This window comes from Vidua macroura, chromosome 32 (assembly GCF_024509145.1).
Source record: "Vidua macroura isolate BioBank_ID:100142 chromosome 32, ASM2450914v1, whole genome shotgun sequence".
Taxonomy (NCBI): Eukaryota; Metazoa; Chordata; class Aves; order Passeriformes; family Viduidae; genus Vidua; species Vidua macroura.
This window is the reverse complement of record NC_071602.1, coordinates 1187117-1213467: the sequence shown is the minus strand read 5'-3', so window position 1 is coordinate 1213467 and position 26351 is coordinate 1187117. Positions and strand designations below refer to the sequence as shown.

Sequence of the window (26351 nt, the reverse complement as noted above, 5' to 3'; positions counted from 1 at the left end):
GTGCAATTTCCTATCCAGGCCACCCAGAGCAGTAGACTAAAACTGCAGGATTTGCCCTTGTTTGCAGCCCATGACTTGCTGTGCTCCCTGTATAATCTACTTGGAAATGTTCTGGAGTTAAATGCCATGCTGGGAGCAGTCCTGAACAATGTAGCATCCTCACCACACAACAAATTTCACCTGTCTCCTTCCACCCACATCTTGTCCCCCAGTGCTGGGAGCAGCTCCCCGGGCTGGCTGAGAGCTGCCTCTGGCAGGCAGCAGAGTTCCTGGCCCAGCACAGTGCCCTGGGCTGCAGGACCCTGCTCTGCAGGACAGCCCTGGGCACCCCTGGCTGCTCTGCACAAGAGAGAATCAGAGAAGGTACTTACAGGGTCTGTGGGCATTGGGATGTTCCAGCTTGAGGAGATCACTCCAGGAGCTGCAGCTGCCTTGTCCTGCAGCCAAAGGTTCCTGTGCCAAGGGCTGGCTGTGATTCTGCCCCAGGCACTTCTCAGCATCTTCCCAGCCCTGACAGATTGAAGCTCTCTGTGCCTCTGGGCTGTGCCCGGGCTGGCTGCAGGCAGTGCCCCAGCCCTGCTGGGCTGGGAGAAGAGCCGCTCATCAAGAGAAATGTGCTTTTGAAGCTCTCCTTGGTTGCCAGGCTCACCCTCTGTGCCAGGAGCCCGGCCCAGCTCAGCAGCACAGACACAGCACAAGCACTTGAATGACCCTCTGGGGCTTTGTGCTCAGGCCCTGAACATCAGGCCCTGAGAGGGAGCTGAAGAAACCTCTCCAGAACTCCAAGTCAGAATCCAACTCCAAAGTTTCTTTGACTTTTAATGGCTCCCACTGAGGGACACGACTGAGAAAGCGTCCCCAGGCCCCAGGCAGAGCAGAGAACTGGGGGCACTGATGACAGGTGAGGACAAAGAGAAGCCAAGTCCTGGTGCCCTGGGGCACAGCAGGGTCTGTGCCACCAAGGGCTGTGAGGAGACACCTTGTCCTGAGGCACTGGGGCCTCCTGGCACAGCCCCAGCCAGGCTGGGCACCATCACCCCCTTGTCCTGCCCTCAGCATCCCCCCCTAGCCCACATCCCAGTGGCCTCAAGGATCTGCTGGAAGGAGTCCCTGGGGAGCCTTGGTCAAGAATGGCCCTAGGGGCTCCTTCATGCTCCCAGGGACTGCCTGACTGGAACAGAAGAGACAGTTCCCCTGGGCGTTCTCTGCTTTTAACCCGCTGTATTCTCAGAGGCGTGTCCAATGCCTTCAGCGGTCACTCCAAGTGCCAATATCCAAACCTGACCACTGATTGGTTTCACCCCAACTTCCTGAAAAAATTCATTTCCCTGTCAAACCACGACATCTACCTTAAAAAAAAAAAAAATAAAAGCAAAAAAGCAAAGAACAGCTGAATTCCTCAGTATAGGGAAATATTTCCTTTTTCAAGTGCTAGGCCGGAACATACAGAAATTTGGGCATTTCCTACTGCCAAAATAATGTGGCCCAAGCCCAGATCCCTTTGTATTTGGGAAAGGTGGAAGCAAATTTTTAGTGCACACTGATTACAGAAACAACACTGGCACAGGTGTTGCCTAGAGAAGCTGTGGCTGCCCCATCCCTGGAAGTGTTCAAGACTGGGCTGAACTGGGCTCTGAGCAATGTGGCCTAGTGGAAGGTGTTCCTGTCCATGGCAGGGGATCAGAACAAGATAATCTTTAAGGTCCCTTCCAACCTAAACTATTCCATGATTCAATGATTCAATGAATACTGGGTTTGAATTTTTTAGGGTCTTTCATGGGACGGCCAATTGCATGAAAGAGGTCAAGGCAGCCAGCTATTGACATTCCAAAAGATAAAGGCAAAAGATAAATGAAGAAGGCTCCAGGTTGATGCACCTTTGCTGACACTTTCACAGCTTTTCTAGGGCAGTGCTCAGGTCCTGAGGGAGATGGGAAGATGCTGGTGTGCATCAAGCCTGAGGTGTATGAGGACCATGGCTGTCCTCTGTTGGACACTTTACCAGAGATCTTGGGTGACGTGGGGCTTTCAGTTCTTCTCTGAAGGGAAAGAAAAGGGTAAATAAAGAAAACACTATCGTTTTAAATGCACTGCAAATCAAGAATTGCTTCAGCAGCACAACCCACATATGTGCCCTCAATAGATTATTCCAGTTTCATACCTGTTAGGCAACTTGTCAACATAGGAGCACTAGCAAGGAAAAATCCTTCAAAAGCATTTTTTTCTATTTTTATCCTCTGAGTGTCCAACTCCTTTTGCTAAATTTCTACAGTTTGGAGCTCAATTGACCATTTCTGACCAGTGCAGAGACAAATGATGAAACACTCAAGAGTTATTCTCACTCTTCATCTTATGGATGTACCAGTCAGCACTAAATTTGCATGATCTAACCAAAGAGAATGTTTCACAGAAAAGCACTTTCTATAGACATATTGAAAAATTTCTATCTATTGAGGTAAAACCATCAAGTTTCTGCCCTCGCTAATGCAAAGTCACACATTGTTTGAAGAGCATCTCACTGAATTTTCTAAAGATGTGTAAATGTGTCATCTGGACCACAGAAGATAAAGCAGGGTTAAAACACTGAGCAAAACTGAAGTTAACAAGCAGAAGGTTCATAAACCTTGCAATAGAAGCTCGCAGAAACATTTCAAGGCTCATCCAAGAAAGCTTTATGGCACTTTGTTCTTCCCCCTCCTCTCAGATCTCCATTTCTCTGAGCCTGCATCAGCAGGAAATTTTGCATGGAAGCTTGCCAGGTAAAAATAGCCACTTCATCTGCCTTTCAACTGCCATTCGAGAGTTCTTCAAAAATATGTTCAAAATCTCTATTATTTTTAGCTATGTCCTAAGTTAGAGATGGCCCAAGTCTTGTGTCTTTGTATGTGTCTCACAAAAATGTGATTCGTGTGTGCTTTAATATCATATGTGCAAATATTTCCAATACACATTCTGCCCTCCTCGCCTCATCCTGTACTGAAAGCTGAAAATGTTCCTGCTTGTTAGAAATGCCAAAAAGTTCTTTCACTTATTTAAATCTACCTCACTGCTGTCTGAATTGTTTCAAAACCTCCAAATACAGCTGCCTAACAAGGCTAAGTGGACTTAACCTTTAATCCTTGATAGGGCTTAGACTTCCATATCCCTGCTCAGTGGCTGACACAAACAGGAGTTTGTCACCATGAGCTGGGGCAACAATTGACCTCCTGGTATCTTGTTTTACAAAAAACCTCTCTGATATCCCTTCCCACAGCATGGCACAGGTCATGTCATGTGCCCATAAATGCTTCCAAAAAATCCCTTTAATTTGACACCTGGTAGATTTTTTTTCATGAGGATGGAGACCTCCTCAAACAAGGGCTGTCTGTGTGGGTCAAGATGCATTTTTTTCTTGCTGAGTTTTTTAAGAGATGTGTGCATGTTCCTCTAGAGTGTCTTTGCAGCTTGGATTAAATGACAGGGATTGTGCTCTGTCTGGAGTAGATCCCACCCAGAAGACTTCCCAAGTGAAAGAAACTTCATGTTCCTGTGGTGAAATGTCCCATTCTATTATGTGTTACCATCTGCTTCTCTTGGAAGGCTACCTGGGACAGTCTCATAGAATCATGGAAAAGTTTGGGTTGGAAGGGACCTTAATCCAGTTCCAACACCCTGCCATGGGCAGGGACACCTTCCACTAGACCAGGTTGCTCAGAGCTCCATCCAGCCTGGCCTTGAGCAATTCCAGAAGTGGAAAATGCACAGCATCTCTAGGCAACTTATGCTAGTGCTTTTTATTGAGGCAATGACACAGAATTGCTGGAAATTTGCAGAGAAATGCAGGAAAATAAGAGTCATCATAGTTGATGTTTACCAAACCTAATAGCGTCTCCTTAAATTTGTAGTGAACATTTTCAGAGTAATGAATTTTATTTGGTCTTCTTTATTAATACAGCAGTGACTTTTCTTTCTGTATCTTTAATAGTCAGGAAATGTCATTTTTGATCTACATTTTAATAATGAGTGGAATATAATTTCCAATGAAAAGTGCCAAGAACGGTACTTATGTGAGTTTGTTCTGCCTCAAGCATTAATGAAGTATGAGATGGTGCAGCAGGCACAGTTGTGTTATGTGTAATGATACAAATTGAATGTACGTAATAGAATTATTTGTGGTGTAACACAACTGCTGCACAAATAGTGCCCCTGGCAATAAATGTTGCCATTATGATAGGAAGGCACTGTTAACGCCACTAAGCATTACAATCAATTCTCGATAACATCATGTTAACCAAGCTAATAAATTGGGAATGATATGCCTCCTGCACATTTCTGCCTATGTGAGCCAGGATTTGTTTGATAATAGAGTATCAAATAATCCTGCTAGGAAAAAAAAAACAGTCAAAAAAGCTGGAAGTTAATAAACCAGGAAGAATCCAAACATAGCACTGAAATTATGGATGTTCCACCCCTGGAATTGTTTGAGGCCAGGCTGGATGAGGCTCTGAGTTACCTGGTATAGGGGAAGGTGTCCTTGTCTGTGGGGATTGAAACTGGATGATCCTTTAGTCCCTCCCAAGGCAATCCAACCCATTCCCAGATTCTATGATGCTGCTCGCCCAGCTTGCCAGATGCACCTCTGTGAAACACAGGGTTCCCACCTGCATGAGCAAGGGGTACCCAGGCACCTCTGCCCAGACCAAAACATCCCGAGGGAGCCAAGAGGAGTCACAGGCTGCTGATGCTTTGGTGGAAAGGTTCCGTCCAACCCCCCCACCAGCATGAGGCAGTGCAGCAGGTCTGGAAAAGGCTGTGAACCACACATCACTAGACTGGAAAAACAGAAGAGGGATTATCCTAAAAAGTTGCACAAGCTCCCACATAAACCACTGGTGCTCCCTGTGGAGGGAGCTTTTGCAGCTCTCCTGGGATAGACTGAGAGAAGGGATGAGGGCTAGCATAAACCTCATCATCTGCTAAAGGAGAAATTGGAGAAATCACTCAAACAAGGCAGGGATTAAACTGAGACTGAGTTCTGGTGAGACAGCTCAAGGAAATTTAGGTTACAATGATGGAAAGGAGAAGAAGATTAAAACTCAGGGCTGAGGGAGTAATGCACAACAAATGCATTCAAATAAATCTCTTCCTTCAAGGCCCTTCCAGGACTACCATCACCTCACAATATTTAATACACTTAGTCTGCTGGAAGGAAGGCAGTGCTGCTATTTCTGTCTTTCACTTGGAGAATGGAAACACGGGGAGATTAAATACCTTCCTCAAGGTGACTCAAAAGATCTGTTCCAGAACAGGAGAATTGCAGGTCTCAGCATAGCCAGAGGAGCATTGCTCCCATCTGCCTGTGAAGAGCAGGTACCTTTGGGGGACACATTTGCTCCTCAGGTGTTTCCTTCAAGTGGTAGCTGTGGGCTACAAATCCCTGATCTGGGACTCAACACCAAAGAGTCTGTCAGTACCTTCTGCAGGCTCCTCTTCTCTGCTCATTCCTAGAATTCTGCTGAAGGCACCAGGGATTTTTTGGAGGGCACCTGGAGGCGCAGGGTGAGGGTGGTACACATCCATGCTGGCATGTTTGGTACTTCTTTCATGACTTCAGCAGGAGGTGGAAAGGGTAGAGCTGCCTGCATTCATGACAGTGTGGAGACTCTGCTGTGGGAAGGAAGGAAATACTGTGGGACCTGCCTGACACCTTGATTTGTAATGAACTTGACTCCATTGTATTTCCATGAAGATGCATGGATCTTGTCACTACAGAGCTGGATCCTGTTCTCTTGGGATCTGTGGTTGAAGGAAGCTTCTGGGGAGTCTCTTCGTTCTGTCTTCTGAGCTTCAGTTGACAAAAATTTGTGAACAAGCTCCTGTGGTTATTTAATTTAATCTAACTGAATTTGCCCAGAGCTACTGGAAGTTGCTCTGCTATTTCTTCCACCGCTACCAGATGGTCTGTTAGTACCCAAGAGTTTGTCATAGCAAAGTCCTTGACTGATGGCAGACAAGGGGAAAAAATTCATTTTAGACTCATAGCTGTAGTGCAGCTTGTCCCCAGCACTCACACCATGTCCTAGCAGAAACCGTCAGCTCTCCTGCCCTGCCAGTAAGGTGTGAAACAACAAATGAAGTGTCTAGGCAGCACAGACTGAAGCCAACCAGGGGAATGGTCCAACAGTTTCATCACAGGCCTCCTCCTCCTTCATGCTAGGGCTGCTCCTGTTTGTGGCTGCGCATTGGCCCGGCTCCAAGAAGGAGGATGAGTTGCTGCCAGAGCCAAAGAAGTTGCTTTCCAGGCAGAAAAGGGCATGGCATTGGCTGCAGAAGACAGCCTGGACCCAAGTCCTGGTGAGCAGGCAATTCCTGGGCCTGGTGCAGCAAAGGTCAGCTTAGTGCATTCAGAAAAGTGAGCCCTGCTCTCAGAGGATGCCTGCAGGCTCCTGCTTTCAAACAGGTGGCAGTGATAAAATGTGTTCTTTAACCTCATGGTCCCAGATCTTGCAAGGGGCGAGGACAACTTTTATTTTCTATTTAATTGAAAAATAAAGACATCTGGAATAGCTCAGCATTTTGTACCCTGCTGTCTGTGGCTTCCCACCCAACCTTTGCTCTCCAGAAGCACCTTCATCTGGCCCTGTAGCCCAGAGCCTGCTCTTCCTTCTGCTCCCACCCCTGTGCTCCCATCCCTGCCTGGGATCCATCCAGATGCTAATTCTGTTCTCTTTAATGAAAAGTGAGGTGGATGCCTTTGGATGCTTTTCAAGGTCTTGCTGTGTGCCTGTGCAGGGTTTCTGGGAATGTGAGGGAGATGGAGAGCCAGGGCAGCTGACAGGACCTCCCCTGGGCCCTCCTGCACATGCCAGGGATGTGCAGGGATGCCACCCGGTGCAGTCTGATGGGCGGCTTGGAAGAAAAAAAAAAATTGCTCCTGGGGAAAAAATCTTAGTTCTGCATGCACACCTTGGATTAGCACTGTCCCTGAAGATGGCAGCAATTTTTAGCCCACCTATATTTTGCCTGGGATTTCACAGACATGTCCAGCTGCCAAAATACATTTTTTGTTACCTCATTTGCGAAAGGTTTTTCACTCCTCTTTCGCTCTTCATCACACTAGGCCACTTGTCCTGAGTTCTGCCCCCAGACAGGCCAAGCCCTCGTTGTTTTCTCCAACTGTGCAGTCAGCTTGCTTCCATGCCTGCTGTGAAATGTTCAACATGCCCACAAAGTCTAATCAAACACTCTAATGTCCCCACATATCTGCTGAACATCTCAGGGGCCTGCAGGGCTGAACCTGGACTGCAAGGAGCAAGTGGGGCAGATTCTGTCCCTTCTCCTGGGAATGTGTTTTAATCCAGAGCTACATCCTTTTACTGGATTTACCCTGGGCCAAATCCCAAACCATTCTATTCCAGAGAAGTGTTTCCATCAGTTTAGGAAGTGATGGATGGAGTCACATCCCTTTGTAAATGGAGCCATGCAGTGTCTGGGTAATTTTTGTCCCCATCCCTGCCTTGAGCTGCTTCAGCATCTGCCACCCTGCATCCCACCCTCAGCTCCCAGCCACCATGCCAGCGTCATCCCACCACCCTATTTGTGCCGTCTCTCTTGCATGGACACGGGGCTCCTGTAAATCCCCGGGCACAGGGATCCTGCAAATCCCCCTGCCCGTCACAGCCAGTGCCAAGGGAACATGTTAGTAACTAATTGATGTGGGCATGATTTACATGCTTAATTAGCTCTGCTTTTATTAGCTGGGTTCACAAGGCAGAATATTTCCCCACAAAGCTCTATGCCTAGAGCCTGTTTGATTATCTACAGAAAGGCAAGCATTCAGCAGCACAAAGCTGAACCACCAGGAAGTCAATACATATTAAAGGATTGGAAATCTTGTCTCCCTGCACCTCCCAGCTAAACACATTTTACAAACAGCAGGAAATTCTGAATTCAGTGCTAGTTTTTCTTTTTTTTTTTTTCTTCCCTTGCTCCACTGTCTCAAGGTCTTCAGTTTTTTTTTTTCACTGGAGGACAAATTAATGATGCAGAACCTGGAATTTTTCATAGTCAAACTTATTTCCTCTATATCAAACTCTGTAGAAGGGCCAAAGTGGAGATATGAAATCCCTTTGGCAAGAATTCTGCCCACACACCACACACAGTCCCAGAGAATAATTTGGCTCAGAGAAATAAAGGTAAAAAGGTTGTTGTTTGTAGCAGCTCCCTAAAAATAGGAATAATAAAAATTGGATCCCCAGTTGCAGAAAGCTTGTGTGGCATTTTGGGAAGAAACCTGGAGCAGCCATGTGTGCCAGCACCATCTGTTGGCTGCATTACTGCTTACAGGGTGGAGCTGCAGCCCATGGCATAACACGATGGACAGTGCCAGCTTTAGGGAGCATTTTCTGGACAAACAGCAAGGCAGATGGCAGCAGGAATCGCCAAATAATCCAGCAATTTGCACAAAGTCACCCAGCCTCCAGAAGGGGAACTTGGTGTCTCTACCTTGGTCCGCCATTCTGATACCCGCTAGAGCAGCCTGACAAATGTTACAGTTAAGAATGCTCCATCATTCCCTTTTCCTAAACAAAGAACATCTTTTGGCCTCAGCAGCTAAGAAAATGAATTCAGCCAAGGTTTTGGGAGCATTCAGGGTATTTGGCCATTACTCCTGTTCAATCATTTGAAGAACAAAGGCTAAAAATCTGCAGCAATTTACAATCTGACTTTCCAATTAAGGATTTGATGTGGGTTTATGCCTTGAAAGTGACAATATTTGTCAGGACATTTGTTCAGGTGCATTGTCTGCATGTGCACTTACACAAGAATTGGTTTAATTAAGGTGAATTGCTGTATAATTAGAGCTGCTGCCAACACAAAAGAATGGCTGCAGACCAGGGGGAGAGTCCATTTCTATCCAGCTCCAAAGGATAAATGCTGTAAAGGGGACATTACAGTTGAGTGGTAAAAATCTAAACTGCTTCAAACTGTAGCTCCAATTTTTATAAAACCACATGCCTGACTGCCTGGCAGGGCTCTCCCCAGGGCACAGAACCCTGTCCCTCTCAATGGTGCATTTTTCATGGTAGAAGGTGTTTGTGCTAATGAATCTTTGAGCTGGATACTCTCATTTCCCAGCACAGGGGAACAATGCAGAATGTGCCTCTGGGAAGCAAAACTGCACAAAAAGGGTAGGAGGGGAGTGCTTTGAAGGAGCTGTGATTTATTGCATTAGAAACTCAACTGAGATTGCTGGTCTGGTACAAACCCAGCGGGGGCAGCAGCTCAGCCTTTCTGTGATGCTCCCTGGTTATGCCACCAGCAGCTGAAGGAAAACTGTGCGGAAGTTCTGCCATTGGTGCCTTGTTCTGCAGCAGTCCACTGGGATGATCAGCACAGAGCACTTGTTATGTTGTGTTTAACTCTCCTTCCCGAGGTAACCTGATGTTTTAGTACTGAAAGCAAAGCTAAAAGAACAGTGCCCACCTGTGAACTCACCTGTTGCCTCCATCCTGGCCCCACTTTCAGCTCTCCAAGCCAAGGGCTCCCAGCTACCCCTGTCCAGGGCTGCTGGGAGCAATGTCCCCCCCTCCTCGGAGGTGAAGTTTGCTGGGAAATGGGATCCTGGGCTACCATGCAGCCTCTTTCTCCAGATGCTCCCATGGACACACAGCCCTGGCAGCCTTTCCAGATGGCAAACCTTGTTCCAGCAGTGAGGAAAGATTTCAAAATTAAGAAGGAACATGAGATGTGGCAAGTGGAAACGTGTAAGACAGAAATTAATCTACTGGAAACAAGGAGAAGACCTCACCAGACAGTAATTAAGGTCTGACCATTGTGGTCCTATGCTGGACACAGTAAATTAGGGAGGGAGGGGTTGTCCTCCATCCCACAGGGGCAGCTGCTTTCTCTGAGTTATTATTTCAGCACTGGCAGAATCCTGCACCTGCTGAGGGAAACGTGATCCTACCTCTGCCAAGCAGAGAATTGCAGGGATCTACCAAAAAGGCAATTGCCTGCTCTGCTCCCCTTGACCATAGAATTTTCCCAAGAAAACTCTCCAGTGCCCCTAGTAAAATACTACAGACCTTCCCATCCCCAGTGCATACAAATTTCTTCCTACCATGGTGAAAGGAGTAGCACTGACTTTCCCAGCCAGATCAGCATCAACTTCCCCTCTGCCCTCAAGCACAAGCTCCTCCGAAGATAGCAAAATGGTCAGCAAGACAAAATCAGAGAGAAGAAAACCCTGTTTTTGGCAGAATTCCCTCATCTGTCGCCTTGTCCACAGAAGCTCCTGGGAGACAGGGAAGTGCTGCGGGGAGCATTACATGCAGCCATGTCAGAAGTACTGGAGGCAACTTGTGATTTTATTGATGTTTGGGAAAAGCCAAAAGATCTCAAGAGATGTCACAGTGCACATGTGTAGCACAGATGCTGAAAAGCGGCAAAGCTGAATAGCCTGGCTCAGCTTCAGTCGTGTGCAGATCACAGAAGGCGAAGAACGAAGCAGCAGAGCACCGGGGTTTTGTGCGCAGTGAAGGCAATTGCAAAAATCCAGCAGCTGCCCATTCACAAGCATAGGCAGCTGCATATGCTCTTGCTTCTTGAAAATGTAACGTGCAGCCGTGGGCGTTCATCTCTAAACATGGACATATGCACTTTCTTAAACGTTCATTGTGGCAGGTTTCTGCGGAACGCAAAGCATTCTTTCCCCAAACAGCTTCGGAAGAATGGACAACACTCTGCTTGGCACTCCCATTCCCAGCTAGATGTGCCATCCCATTTTTCACTCTCACAAGTCTCCTGACATCTTTCAGCAGCTGCTCCCGTAGCAATGGGCTGTAGGAGTAAAAGCCAGCCTTGAGTGCACCTTTCCTCTTGCGCCACGTAAACCACATCAAACTCACTGGTGGTCTCTCTAATACCTTCGTCTTCTGCAGCTGCCATCGAGTTCTCTGCATCTTGCAGCCTAAAGGGAAGCACAAGATTTTCAGCAGAGGGCTGCAGGAGGACTAGGTAGAAGCACAGGAAAGTTGTCCAGGAACTCCTTCCATACGTATGCTAACGTGAAGCCAACAGGCAGGTGAGTGGCAGCCACCGTCCTCTAGCATCTGAACGCTTCACACACAAGCCCACGTTCACAACAACAGGTGCAAAAAATTAAGATAAGAATTGTTTTTCATTCTTTTCGTTGATCTTCTCACAGACTTTTCCCAGAAAAGCCTGGGAAAGTTGTCTGTTTCTCTCTGTGGCCAGAGAGCTGCTGCCACAGTAATGTCTTGCCACAATTCAATAACCCAGATGGGTTTCCCTTTGCACTGCCAATTGATCTTTTTCCATTGTCCAGCCACCTCCACAGAGCATTTACTGGTATGCATGAGTCAGTGGCCATTTATCTCATTCAGTGATATCCAGCAATGGCCAAAGTCAGTTGGACAGCTTTCCACTCTGCAACCTGACTTGATCCACCTTGTCCCTCCGTAACTTCTGCAACTTATCACATAGGACTTCACAGGGCTGCCTTCTGTTTTCTGATGTATCCCTACAATATCCTTTCCTGAGGTAACTTCTGCAAAGGCTACATGGGGCCACTGGGCCAGTCACAATGCTTTTGCTCTTCATTCCCAGTCAGGATCACTTCAGCTTCCAATACAGTCAGCTGTTAGGATTCCCCTGTCATACTAAAAATAGAGATGGATTCTATCCCTACAGATATTGATGGCATTTGGGTACATCAGGTACTGGTGTCAAATAAAGCATTGTACTCTTGTGGTTCTGCTGTACCAGCCATTGGATCCATATTCTCCAATAGATCCGATGGTCCCTTTCTTCCACCTGGATGGAGTCAGGGCTCCTCTAGCTCTGATCATAGTACTCGTTGCTCACTTCTTGTAAATATGACCTGGAGGTCCTTTCAAGAGGGTCAGAAGTAACATCAGCCCATCTGTTCTGTCTGAGGACTTGCCCAGTGGAAACTGGAGAAGATTTATCCTTGATGAGTTTTCTGTGGTGGTGTTCTTCCTCTCAACTCACCTGTGCTGATGGGGCAGAGATGGGTTTGCAATCCCACTTCCTCATGTCCTTTCCATGGTCACACAGTTAAAACCACAGGTTACTTCATAGTGTGTCTCCCTTCTCCTGAGCAGGATTTTGACTGCTCCCAATAGCAGAGACTCTGGTCCATACGGTATGGACCAGAGTATGGGACATTTCCTCTCTAGTTTGCTCAAGTCTTTCAAATCTGTCTGTAGTGTTTCCACAGCCAATGTATAGGTCAGTAGGGAGAAGAAAAGATGATCTTCATATTGCCAAAGCTGGGTTGTAGCTGTCGTCACATAAGTCAAAGGGATGGGACCCTGATCACACTAAGAACGATTTATTGCTTAGATAACATCAGTCTCAAAGGCTGTGAGACAGCTAGCAGTCGGCCAAAGTCTGAGATGGTCACAAGTTCTTTGTTGCAAGACAGTATATAACTTTCTAATCCAAGGGACAGTCGCCACAGAGTATGTTTTACTTTCCTGACCTGTCATCTTTACTTCTTTCTACTGCAATCTGGATTCTTTTGTCCAAGAAGGTCTTATTACATGCACACACATATGTCTCTATTATAACATCTAAACTTTTAGCTTAATCTATACAATCACATTACTACATTACTGTGCTATAAAACCCTTCATCATCTTATCTAATGCAGTTTCTTACTTATTTAAAGCATATTCTTGCTTATAACTATAGAAGCATAAGTTTATGATTTTTCTATTCAATGTCTGTGTACCTCGCTTTCACATCAATCTAGACTTGTCTGTATGCTTTTCCAGGGCCGTGGAAACCCGACCAGCTGTACCATCCTCCACCACTAAACATGGGAGTTGCTGATTCTTTTCTATAACTCTGTCCCTTCCTGTTGGGTGGCCGGTCAGGGTCTCCTGGCTTGACCTGGACACCACAACCTTCCCAGAGAGAGGTCCCGCAAGAGACGACTTTCTAGGGGTCTCAGGCAGTCCTTCAGCTGCCGGGTAACCTCAGCAAGGTGCAGGCAGCTCAGCTCTGAGCAGTGATTTCAGCGCTGCCTTGCGAGGTGTACCCTGGCCAACATAGGGACAAAGAGACAGGAGCATGGTATAGCAGTTCCACAGAGGTAGCCTTTATTCCAGCATCCTGCAAAGGAGGCTAGGGACGACAGCTCCCTCTTCAACAGGGCAGAAACTGGGGTTTTTATGGGGAAAAGCAGGGGTGGTACAAAAGGAGGAAAAACCAATTGGTCCCAACGAATCTACATGGGATTCCATAGCATGCTGGGAACTCACCATGACCAAGGAGGATTTCTCAATCCAAGAGAGTTTGAGAAGATCTTATCATAGCCCATGCAAGGGATACCTCTCCAAGGGAGAGGGTTTTCTACACCTTCCTGCCAGATGCTTTCCCTGGCTTTGCTCTTTCTGTCATCTCCAGGTGTATGGCTCATGCTCACAGCATGCCAGGTTCCTCTCCTACTCCTGCCCCATCTTCCAGTGTGATCCACTGACCCATTCCATGGGAAACACGGAGTCCTGGTCGCGCTGGTACTACTTGCTCCAAACAACCTCCCCAGGGGCATGTGGAGCCATAGCTTCAGCCATCTCTGACCTCACAGATCCAGATGAAGCAGCAGGACCAACCCCACTGTTGGCTTTCCTGGGAATCTGTGTGTGGCCAAGGTGAGCCTGACTGACCCAGCGGGCTTGGAGTGAGCCTGGGTCACCAAGGACTGGGGAGAGGGGCTGTGGGAGAGACTAGCATCAATCGCTCACTGCTGGCCCTTGACAGTCATGCGCCCTCTGGCCAGCAGTAAGGGAAGGCTGTTCCTGGCCTGGCACTGCTGGGCTCTGGCTGTCTGAGGGCGGGCTTGGAAGGGACATCCCTGAGCACCCCAGGGCCGAGAGGTGAGTGGAGCTTTGGTCTCTTGGGACAGAGCAGGCAGAGCCACATCCTGCTCTGGAACAGCAGTTGATGCACTTGCAGAAGGACTTCCCTGGGCTGCACAGCCCCATGATCGTGGCCATGAGCCCACAGCGCCGGCCGGTCCGGACACCTGTAGCATGCTCTGGTTTGCCAGCCAAGCCAGGTACTGCTGGTGAGGATCAGGCGGGAGCAAGGCAGGGACCTGACTGGGGCTCGGGAGCTGCTGAGTTGGGGGTCAGGATGGTGTGTGGTGGAATGGATTGGTGGGTGCCTCCCGTAGGCTGTCAGAATTTCTCAGCCCTGAGGGTGCCGCTATGGGCAGAAGCAGCCGATTGAGCTGCAGCAGTGTGTGCCCAGGAAGACCCAGATGTGCAAGAGCTGCAGCTCCCACATGCCGGGAAAAGGAACTGAGTGATGAAGCATTTGCTGCATCTGAAAACTGAGGTCCATCTTGCCCCCTCTTTTCCTTATTACTATCGTTCCAACTGCACATTTCTCAGAGGATAACCAGGGATTTTGGGACAAAACCACATTTTTTTTGATTGGGAATGTGCCTGGGGATTCCCATTACACCAGGATGAGGTTGCTCTAGAGCAGCTTCTGTTTCTCCTGGCAACCTTTTTCCTCCTCCCCCACTTCCTCCTCCTCTTCTTCCTCCTCCTCCTCCTCCTCCTCCTTCTCATTACCCTCATCCCCACTGTGCAGAGCATATTTCCAAGAGAAAAGACAGTGATTTTGGGGCAGAAAACTGCTTTCCTGAGGGGGAACCTCCACAGTGGTCCTGGTCCTGTCAGGGCAGCCTCCCTCCCTTTCCCCTGTCTTCCTCTCCTCATTCTCTTCTTCCTCTTTGCTGCCATCACCCCCACTCCACAGGACACCTTCCCCAGATAAAAAACAGTAATTCTGGGGCAGAAAGTTGCTTTCCTGAGGAAGAACTTCCCCACGGGTCCCAGATGTGCCAGGGCACCCTTCCTCCCTGCCCCCCCTTTCCCTGTCCTCGTCCTCCTCCCCCCCACTTAGGGCACACCTAAGCTTTGCCCAGAAGAGGGGCCGTGCAGGGAGCTCGGAGGGCCAGCGCAGGTGTGTGCGCCGCAGCAGCACACGGCGCATGCGGTGGAAGGCCGAGAGCTCGGCCTCAGGGATGTCCTCGAGGAAGATGAGGACAAGGACATCGCGCAGCTCATCAAAGAGGCGATAGCTGGCCATCTGGATCTCCAGTGAGCACCACTCACTGCGCAGGTACCCGCGACTCACCACACACACCGTGTGCCGGCTGTTGTACACAGCGTCCACAATGTTGTCCACTATGGCGCGGCCGGGGCGAAAGTCACGGTGGTGCAGGCAGAGCCGCAGGGCTCCGCGCTCCAGCTCAGGCACCAACTCCTCCAGCACCCACTGCTCATCCCCGGAGTTGTAGGACACAAAGGTGTCATAGGTGTAGCGCCGCTGCTCCCGCCGCCAGCGCCCATGTGCCCACGCACGCAGCAGGAACAGCTGGTAGCGCAAGCGCCAGTACCCATGGTGGTGCAGTAGCGGCAGCACTAGCAGCAGCAGCACAGCTGGTGCTGTTCCTGCAAACAGGTACCGCCCCATGTCCAGGTAGCACACACGCGTGTCAAAGCAATGCAGGTATGCGGAGGCCCCACCCATCTCACCACAGGTGTAGTTATACAGGTAGACCACCTGCACGGGCCCATGTGCCAGCCAGGAAGGCAGCCAGGCATTGGCACAGCTGCAACTCAGTGGGCACTTGCGCAGGTCCAGATAGCGCAGGGCGGGGAGGCGGGTGGCCAGAGTCACATCCAATGTACGCAGCCCGTTCTTGGCCAGGCGCAGCTCCTTCAGTTGTGTCAGGTTGCCAAAGACCTCAGGGCCAAGGCTGCGCAGTCCTGCACTCTCCAGGTTCAGGCTGCGCAGTCGGCTCAGGTTCTTGAAAATGCCGGCAGGCAGGTGGCCCATCCCGCCATTGCTGTCAGCCAGCGTCAGGTACTGCAGCTGTGCCAGGTCATCGAAGGCATCGGCAGGGATGGCCGAGAGCGAATTCTGTGACAGGTAGAGCGAGCGCAAGGCACTGAGGCCCTGGAAGAAGCGTTGTGGGACTACATGCATCCCATATGGCTGCTGTGCCTGCAGCTTCAGGTCATAGAGTTTATGCAGGTAGCGGAAAGGTGGCAGCTGCCGCAGGTGTCGGCTCAGGTAGCGCAGAGCATTGGCACGCAGGTCCAGCACACCCAGTGTCACCTGCACCGGCTGGAATGCAGCCACTCTCACCTCCAGCAGTCGGTTGCGGTCCAGGTAAAGCCGGCAAAGCCGCGGGAGGCCCTGGAATGCCTTGGCTGCCAAGTGCCGCAGGTTGTTCCCCCCCAGGTCAAGGGTCTGCAGGTGATCAAGCCCCTTGAAGGCGCCAGGGAAGAGCACGGCCACACGGTTGTTGCGCAGGTTGAGGTCTTCCAGCTGGTGCAGGTCAGCAAAGGAGCCAGGCAGGAGGTCAGTGAGCAGGTTGTTGTCAAGGCGTAGGTGCCGCAGGTCATGGAGTCCACGCAGAGCTGCGCGATCCAGCCGTGCCAGCTCATTCACATCCAGCCGCAGCTGCTGCAGTGCTGGTGCATTGTCAAAAGCACCCGCACCAGCCACTAGGATGCGGTTGAAGCGCAGGGACACATTGTGCAGCTGCCGCAGAACCGGGGTCCCATTGCACGATGGCAGCCGCTGCAGCAAGTTGTGCTCAGCCACCAGCTCATGCAGTGCTGCATGCTGTGCCTGGTTCAGCAGCCGCCCTATGCAGCCCAGTTGCCGCAGCCGGTTGCCAGATAAATCCAGGGCACCCAGCACCGGACACTTGGCCAGAGCCCCATCAGGCATTGATGTGAGCCCTATGCGCTGCAGGTGCAGCTTCTGCAGCTGCTGTCCTCTCAGCTGCTGGCACAGGTATTCCAGGCCGCTTGTGCCCACCTGTAGCCCTGACATGTCCACCTGGCGTGGGGAGATTCCAGCCACGTGCAGCAGCTGCACCACGTTCAGCGGATTCCCAGCCAGGTGCAGGTGTGTCAGGTTGTTCAGGCACAGGTGAGCAAGTGGTGCAGGGTCTGAGATGTTGTTGTAGGACAGGTCGAGCACACGCAGCCCTGGGGGCATCACCCCAGGGGTGGCCCCTGAAAGAGCTCCCAGGGAGTTGTTGCAGAGGTGCAGGACTCTCAGCGTGGGCGGCAGCCCTGGGCCCAGTGTTGACAGCATGTTGACACACAGGTCGAGCAGGTCTAGGTGCGTCAGATTCCCCACAGCCATGGCCACAGGCTCCAGTGCGGTGAGCCAGCCATCCCGCAGCCAGAGCATGCTGAGTGCAGCCAGTGGCTGGAAAGCCCTGGGGGCCACCTTCTGTAGCGGATTGTGGTCCAGCCGCAGTGTGCTCAGGTTGCCCAGCCCAGAGAACACACCTGTGGCCAGCACTGACATGTTGTTGTGGGCCAGGTCTAGGTGGGCCAGTGCTGACAGCCCCCAGAAAGCCCCTGGGGCCAGGAGTTCCAGCTGGTTGTGGGTCAGATCAAGGATGTATAGTTGCGGCAGGTGGGCAAAGGCACCAGGGGGCACCTGGCGCAAGATATTGAGAGAGAGGTTGAGGGATGTGGCAGTGGAGGGGAGGTCACCCACTGCAGCCCCCACGGTGCTCAGGAAGCGCTGGATGCAGCGGAACAGCCCAGGGTCCCATGGCGCCTGGATGCAGTTGCGGAAGCCATAGGGAGAGACCCCTGCAGGCACCATCACCAGTATCACCAGTGTCACCAGCAGTGGGGTGCACATCCTGACTCACACTGTGGAGATCCTGGATGCAGTGGGGGAGAGAGTAGGATGAGGCGTGACCTTGGTACCACACAGACCGCCCTCGAGGCCCAGGGACCACACTTGGGGTTCAAGGATCCCCACCACCCTAGGGATCCCCCTTGTGACCCAGGGACTCCACCACCATCCCAAAGACCCCACTCAGGCCCCAGGGACCCCTCATCCACACCCCAGAGACCCCACCAGAACACCAGGATCCCCACTCTGTGTCCAAGGACTCCTCATCCACTCCCCAGGGACTCACACACACACTCCAGGGATTCCCTTCAGGGCCCAGAGGACCCCCCCCCCATCCACAGCCCAGGCAGACACACCCCAGGCACCCCCCTCAGAACCCAGGGACCGCCCCTAGGGCCAAAGAACCTCCACACACCCCAAGGAACCCTTGCCCCCCAGTCCCCAGGGATTTTGGGGACCCCCCTGCTCCCCGTCAAGTTCCCACCGTGCCACTGCCTTTGCTTTGGGTGATTTTGGGGTTAGAAACGGGAAGTTTGGGGTATTGCTTTTTGGCACCACTGCCCCACCCACCTCCCTGTGACGTCGGTGGGGGAGGGCCCTGCCTATACGGATTTAGGGGTCCCCGAGGGGCTGGCAGGGGTACGAGTCCACACAGCAGGGTCAACTTCCCGGAGTCTGGGGGGTCCCTGGGACACCCAAGCCTCTTCGCGCCCCCCCCGCGCCGTCCCCCTGCTGCCACGTGCTGCTCTTTGTTCCTCTTCCACTTCCTCAGACTGAACCACCTGGTTTTGGTTCCTTCGGGGAAAATACTGGGCTGTACAGGGCTATACTGTCTTATACTGGGCTATACTGAAGTATATTGGTCTATAGTGGGCTGTGCTGGGTTGTAGTGAGTTATACTGGACTCTACAGGGTGCTAGTGGGCAGTACGGGGCTGTACTGGGCTATACTGGGCTGTGCTGGGTTGTACTGGGCTGTACTGGGCTGTACTGGGTTGTACTGGGCTGTACTGGGCTGTACTGCCCAGTACAAGCTGGGACAGAGGCTCTGCCCCGCTGCGGTGCAGGGGGCGTGGCCTGATCTGGGGGCATGGCCTACACAAGGACATGTCCCGTGCCAGGGGCGTGGTCTGTAGGGGCGTGGTCCGTGCTGCATCGTGCTGGGGGCGGAGCCCTGCGAGAGGAGGCGGGGCAAACACTCAGGGCGGGCCCTGTCGGGAACGTGGGTGCCTGGAGAGATGGGGGTCCATCAGAATGGGGGGGCATATTTGGGTCTGGGGGGTTATAAGTGGGCTTGGGGGATTTGAGGGGCTGCAGGGACTATGCAGGGACTATTTTGGGGAGCTGCATGGGGGAATTAGGGGGGGCTGGGAGGGGCTGCGGGGACTGTGCTGTGCAGTGGCCGCATCTTGCGCTCCGTGCACGAGCGCTGGTGGTGTGTAGTCCTCAGCAAATGTGGGGCGACTACCCCCCATCTGCCCCCGGGAAGCCCTCGGCCCCCCCACAGGGCGATGGGCTGGAGCTGGAGTAGAGATGGTGCTGACCAACGGGGATTCCTTCTGGACATGGCACCTCTCGGTTGATAAGTTTGGTGCGGCCGCGGCCGGGGAGAAAGGCAGTGCGAGGGGGACTGGTGTGCATCGAGATCGGGGGGTATATTGGGGGTTATGGGGGGTCTGAGGAGGCTTATTGGGCTCTGCAGGGGCTGAAGGGATTGGTGTACATCAGGGTCTGGGGCTATATAGGGAGTTATGGTGGTCTGGGGGGCTGCAGGGATTGGGGCACATTGAGATGGGGATGTATATGAGGGTCTGGAGGACTCTTTAGGGGTTGGGGGGTTGGAAGGATTGGGGTGCATCAGTATGGGGGATATATTTGAGGTTATTGAGGTGTGAGGAAGCTGAAGGTGTTGGGGTACATGGGGAATGATGGTGGGGCTGCAATGCAGGGGTCGTCTGGGGATACCCTGGTGGGTATTGGGGGCTTCATGGGGTGAACCCCTTCTCACCCTGCCCCCCACCTTCCCCAGGTATCCTGGAGACAGGATCCTTCCTCCTCGTCCTCATTGTCATCCTCCCATTATTCATCAGTGAGCAGCTGGGGGAAATCTGAGCTTCAAGGGAGCCTGGGGGGAGGTAGTGCTTTGAGAGATCTTGTGCTCACCCCCCCAGTCCCCCCAGACCTGGTCTAGGGATGGCAGCTGCTCCACACCACCTGCAAGATGCTCACAGTGGCTTGTGGGGTTATGGGCAGGTTTGTGGGGTCCAGTAGCAGCTGCAGGGACTGGAGAACATCAGGGTCTGGGGAAGTTATATTGGGATTTGGGGGATCTTCAGAGACTGGGAGGTGTCAAGGTCAAAGTGGCATATTGAAATTTGATGGGGCTGGGGGTTCTGGGTGAGTTTGGGGGGGCTTTCACAGCAAAGTACAGGGGGTATAGGGGAGCATAGGGGCACTTTGAAGTCATGGGAGGTAATAAGGGGCTTGGGGGAGTACAGGAGTGTCATGGTTTGACACTGGCACAATGCCAGCGCCCCCATGAAAATACATCTTCCCAAATAAATGCTGTGAGATGTTATCAGGAACAGAGCAGAGCAGGCCCAAGCTTAATAACAAAGGAAAAAACTTTATTAAACTACTACTACTATAAAAGACACACACACACACACACTAAATCCAGGATGAAGACCCTCTAAAACACCCCTCCTCCTCCAAATTTCCAAATCAACCACCATGAAACATCACCCGGGATTCCTGATCAAGCTGCCACCCTTCAGATAATCAATACTTAGTCTATCAAGGGAGAGAGGAGTCTTTCTTGCGCCATAGACCCCCCCCCCAGGAAACACAATTGCCACCTCCTGTGTTTCCATGTCACACATGGCAACCGCCCTGAGAAAATTTGCCAGTGTGACACTCTCCTTTCCATGTCACAGTGCTCTCACCACCGTGCATGGACAGACTGCTCATAGGGCTCCTTTAAGGATGCTTTGCCATGGACTAAAAGAGACAACAGTTCAGCTTCTCATCTTGGGACTACAATCCCCCCCATTTTCCCCTGGGGCCAAGGGTCCAGGAACAGAGATCATCTTCTTCCTGAAGACAGAGGGCATCACCATTCCCTCCTCAGCTTTTCTCTGTCCTTGCCATTCCTGTGCTGTTGGTTGCTGAAGGAGGTCTCCTTGGGTCACCACTGCATCCCCCTAAAATGCAGTCTCTATTGTAGGAGTGTTTGGCTCAGTCTATGGCTAACAAGAAAAGTCCAGCCAAAAGCTACTCCATCATATCCTCCCACCTAAAAATTTCTTCTTCTAACATCTCAGGTCCCAGACTGTCTCTCTTCCACTATAAATCGAGGAGGAGTAATATTTTACAAAGCCTTAATTTCCCAGGAATGGCTTAAAAGTTCAGACTCCCTGGACAGCTGAAATCTCTGCTCAGCATTCTCGACTCTCACACTGGGCATCATCCCCCCGCTTTCTCCTTCTCCTCTGCTGGCAAATTTCCAGGTGCCGTCAGGCTCTCTGTCTCTTTCCCTCTGTGGGGGGACAAAGGCATCTCTGCTTCTCTCCACCCTTCCGTCCGCAGGAGCTGGCTCGGTTCCAGACCCTCAGCCCCTCGGCCTACCTGGACAAGGCCGCATGGCTTCCCCTCCCGCACCCAGCCCATGGCTGGGCAGGGGAGAGTCTGCACTCTCTGACGACCGGAACCAAAGAGACAGTTCTCCTGGGAGTTCTTGCTTTTAACCCCCTGTGTTCTCAGAGGCGTGTCCATACTTTCAGTGGTCACTCCAGGTGCCAATATCCAAACCTGACCACTGATTGGTTTGACCCAACTTCCTGGAAAAATTCACTTCCATGTCAAACCACGACATGTGGTTTGTGTGAAGGTGCACAGATCCTCGTGTGGGGGGTGTGATGAAGGGGGGGTGCCCAGCCCTCCCCATATCGCCATTCCAGCTGCTCCCTCCACCCCATCAGCTTCCTCATTTTCCTCCTCATGCTCATCCTGCTGGGCAAGTGCTTTTCTATCACAGGTACCACGGAGGGTATGGGAAGGTGACTGGGAGGCACGGGGGCAGCTGTGGGGCAGTCAGGGGTCCCTATAGAGCATTTGCAGGGGGTCTGTGGGGTAGTTTTGGGGGTCTCTATGGGGCACCCACAGGGTTGGTGCTTTCAGGAACCACATCAGACTGGGGAACTCCATCCAGCTCTCCATGTACCTCACCCTGTACAGCATCGCCCATATCACCCTGCTCGCCTACAAGGCCCAGGTGAGACCCCTACACCCACCTGTATTTGTGCAGCTTAGAGAGGGTTTGTGGGTATTTTGGGATGCAGGGGCAGTTCTTTGACCACCATGAGGTGCTTTATAATTGAGGTTCAGGTGAGACTCATGTACCCAGCTGTATTTGGGGAATATGGGAGACATTTAGAGGGATATGGGGTATTTGGATGGTGTTTGGCTTTGTGGAGTTCGTCTTGGGGGGAGAGGCAGTTTTTTGACCCTGGTCGGAAGATGTACCCCTACACCTGGGCACAGGCTCATTGTGCTGCAGTTCAGGGCCTTCAGCTGGTTATGCAATGCCATTGCCATCACTGTCACCATTGTCCTTGAGTACCGCTACTTCTACCTGCCCTTCCTGGGGGCTTATGCCCTCTGGTGAGTCCTGGAGTACCTGGAGGACACCTGAGGTCTCTCACACAAGGGTCTCTCAAGGGGATCTCATGAGGGTCTCATGGGTCTCTCAGCTCCCATCACACACACACCCAACAAACCTCTCAGCCTCATCCAAGCACCCAAAGAGACCTTCCTGGATCTCCTCAGCCCCCCAGAGACACCCCCAGCACCCACAGACCCCCCTGCAGCACCTACAGAACCCCCTCCCCCAACCCCCATGGAAACCTTCTCAGCACCCATGAGATCCCCTTCAGCCCCCTCCCCACCCCCTTAGTCCCCTGGATACCATTGGAGGACCCATAGGACCCCTCCAGCCCCTCTGTGAACCCCCTCCACCACGCCTGGGCCCTCTGACCCCTCCCTCCTGCAGTGCCAGCAGGGCCATGCGCTGCCAGCTGTAATCCACCCCGCGGGTGAAGAGCAGGCAGAGCTCCTGCACCTGCAGCAGGGAGGGTGCGGGGAGGGGGGCACGTGGGGGCATCGGGGTCACAGGGAGTGCGGGGACATTGGGACAACATGGAGGGGATATGGGGGCACTGGGGACATCCTGGGCTGGGGTGGCCACCACGGTGACACCCTGGAGACATGGAGACACTGCCCTGGGGACACCCCAGGGACCTGGGGACACCCTTGTTGTCACCCTGGAGACATTCTGGGGACACCCCAAGGACAGGAACACAGGGGACAGGAACACCTGAGGATACACTGGGGAGGGTGGATGTGGGAACACCATGATGGGGACACCCTGTGGAGACCCTAGGTGGGAGGCAGGGGGGAAGCACCACTCTGGGAACATCCTGGGAACACCCTCGGCCATGGGAACATGGGGACACTCCCCTGGGGACACCCTGATGGGACAGGAGGGACAGTGCCAGCACAGCGGGAGGGGCACAGGGAACACCCAATCCATGCAGCCTCTGAAGGTGGCAGGACACAAGGATGTCTGGAACCACAGAAGAACACTGGGGGATATTCAAGGATGTTGGGAGAGGACAGGCCCACCACATCACGTGGACGGGGAGGACAAGGACATGGGGAGGGCTGGAACAGAGTTCAAGGGGTACTTTGGGGGAAAGGGGTGGTCCTGAGGAGTCCCAGGTAGTTATCTGGAGTTCTGGGGTGTAACTTGGTGGGTCTGCAGGGGGTTGGAGGGTCCCAGTGGATTTTTGGGAAGGAGTCAAAGGGGAGGTTGGAGGATTCCAGGTTGGATTTCAGGGGGCGCAGGGTGGATTTGGTGTTGGATTTTAAGGGGTCCTGTGGATTGTTTGAAGGGTCCCAGTAGGTATTTGGGAGAGTCCTGTGGGGAAGCTGAAGGTGGTGGATTTGAAGGCTCTGGGGGAGGTTGCAGCGTCCGAGAAGGTTGATCTGACATGTCCTGGGATGGATTTGGGGATCCCAGGAGAGGGGATCCCGAGTGGTTTGGAAGATCCCAGACAATGCCGGAGGTTCTAGGGTGAAATGGGGGGGGGGGTCCTGGAGGGGTTTGGGGGTCCCAAAGTAGATTTTATGGGTATCTGAGATTATCTGTGTGGTCCCAGGAGAGTTTGGGAGTCCATGGGGGGCACTGGGGAGGTTCTGGTGGGGAAATCAAGAGTGTCTGGGGATTTTAGGGCACAGGAGTGTTCATTTTGGAATGTGGGGGATTCTCACCAGGCGGGCGAAGGGGCTGGGGCACAGCACCAGGCGGGTGCTGCTCTGGTACCTGCAGATCTCCTGCAATGCCCGCTGACCTGGGTGGCGCCCTGCAGGGGCATTGGATGGGGGTCTATGGGTCTTTAGGGGATCTGTTTGGCCTGGGGAGCACAGATGGGGGGTATAGGAGATCTAAAAGGCCTGACAGAACACAGGGGGCTATAGGGGATCTATGGGGGGCTGTAGGGGCCTGGGGGACAAAGGGAAAGCTGTGGAGGTTATAAGGGATCTGTAAGGTCTGGGGGGACATTGCAGGTGTGAGGGATCTATAGGGAGCTACAGTGACAGCCGATATAGGGGAGTTATAGGGGACAGGGAGTATGGGGGGTTATGAGGAACAGGATGTAGGGGGGCTGTAGCAATGTATCTGAACAACTGAGGCCTCAGTGTGCACGAGCCATGCCGCTTGTAACTGTTCTTACTAGAATTTTCTCAGGGCACTGTGGAATTCATCAAGGTTACTGAGACATAAACTGTCCTAAAATAAGAATGAAGAATGAAGAAGTTGAGAAACCACATACCAGGATCACAAGAACTAGATTACAGAGGACTGTAGAACACCTGCATGGTAACAAATCACAGACGCTGAGAAATGGAGGCAGAGAATGAGGGAACAAGACAAAGGCACCAATCAAAAAGTGTGATCTTAGTAGTTTGTAGAATCTATAAAAGTGTGTGTAATGTAAAAAATAAACGGCTTCTGCTTGATCATACTGGTCAGTTTTCAGGAGTCCTGGTTTAGCCGCAATAGGGGGCTATAGGAGAGAGGGAGTGTGGAGTGACTATAGGTGATGGAAGCTTATAGGGGTGTCTAGGGCACAGGCTGGGGGCAGAGGACAACAGTGGTGGGAGTCCATAGGGGGTGTCTATAAGGGGAGTCCCCCACTCCTCACTCACTGCGTGCCCGCGGCCGGGGCGATGGGGGGGGGGGCCGGGGGACCGCCGCGCCGTCGGGGTGTGGGTTTGGGGCGAGGCATGGTGTAGCCGAGTCGACCGCAGGGTCAGGGCGAGTCCAGGCGTCCGGCGGGGCTGGAGGGGACCCGGAGGCCGGGGAAGGGGGAGTCAGGGCGGACTGAGGTATCCAGGGCCCCCCATACCCCCCCTCCTGCTCCCAGCCAGTGACGTCACGGCCGGGATCCGCCGCTGCCGCGCTGCTCGTGACGCCATTTCCCTCCGCGCGGCAGCTGGGGCGCGCGACCGCTCTGCGCTGCAGGACTCCGCGACTCGATGGTGCCGCCACCGGCCGGGGTCATTAGCATAAATCTGCATAACCCCGCCCCCGATACCCCGCGCCTTGGTGCTCCCAGAGTAGTCTCAGTTATCGTCCCGGTGTGATCCCAGTCACTCCCAGTGTGGTTTCCGTTGCTCCCGGTCATCTGCATGGTTCCAGTTACTCCCAGAATGATCCCAGTATGATTCCATTCCCCTGCAATATGATTCTAATGCTTTGCAGTCACTCCCAGTGTGAGTCCAGTATGATCATGACTCCTAGTATGATCCCTGTTACATCCCCAATGGTCCCAGTCAATTCCTGTCCCTACTAGAATGATCCCACTATGATCCCAGTTACTCCCAGTATGATACCAGTTGCCCTCAGTGTGGTTCCAGACACTCCCAGTATGAACCAGCATGGTTCCAAGTTGTCCCCTCCTGTATGATCCTAGTTGCCCCAGTTGTGGTCCCAGTACCCCCAGCATGGTTCCAGCATCTTCCATTTGCTCCCAGTGTGTCTTCAGTTGGCTCCCAACATGGTCCCAGTAGCTCCCTGTGCCTCCCAGTACCCAGAGGGGGTCAGTCAAGGATTATAGCTGTCCATGAAATCCATTAGGAGAAGCAGATTGGGGCATTAGTGAACCCATGGTGGCCCAGGTGGGCTTTGGGGTCTCTTGAGGGCATTGCAAGACTTCCCATTTTATCCCCAGTTTTCCCAATGGGCCACCACACTCCTCATTTGACCCCATCAAGCCTCCCAGTTGCCCCTAGTACTCCACCCCGGCCAGATATTGAACAGGACTGGCCCCAACACAGCCAACAGCTGGCTGTGGCCCCATTCCCACCCCTCCTTGGCCACCAGCCAGGTGTTCCCAGCGAGAGGCACCTGTCCCAGCTGCGAACTGCAGGTGCTCCAGGGGAGGCAGGGAGATGGAGGCAGTGCCAAAGGCTTTGCTGAGCTTCAGGCAGACACATCCACACATGTCCAACACCCACAGGGGCCACCTGAGCACAGCAGCAGATCAGGTGAGTTAGGCAGTACCTGCC

General features: G+C 52.4%; 2 protein-coding genes across 2 annotated transcripts in view; both read right to left on the bottom strand.

Moving 5' to 3' along the window:
• Nucleotides 1-17724, bottom strand: part of LOC128820940 (uncharacterized) — a 34360-nt gene extending 16636 nt beyond the window's left edge. The window contains exons 1-2 of the mRNA XM_054001780.1: nucleotides 14894-17724; nucleotides 10853-10951 (exon numbers count right to left, since the gene is read on the bottom strand). Of these exons, the coding sequence (XP_053857755.1) occupies nucleotides 10853-10951; nucleotides 14894-17724 (2930 nt within the window). The remainder of the gene's footprint in view (nucleotides 1-10852; nucleotides 10952-14893) is intronic.
• A 4926-nt stretch (nucleotides 17725-22650) lies between these two features.
• Nucleotides 22651-25180, bottom strand: LOC128820939 (histone H3-like centromeric protein A). The gene is given in 4 exon segments (XM_054001779.1): nucleotides 22651-22839; nucleotides 24051-24142; nucleotides 24990-25024; nucleotides 25026-25180. Coding segments are annotated over 4 exon segments (360 nt in total). The 5' UTR covers nucleotides 25070-25180.
• Between the last annotated feature and the right edge of the window lie 1171 nt (nucleotides 25181-26351).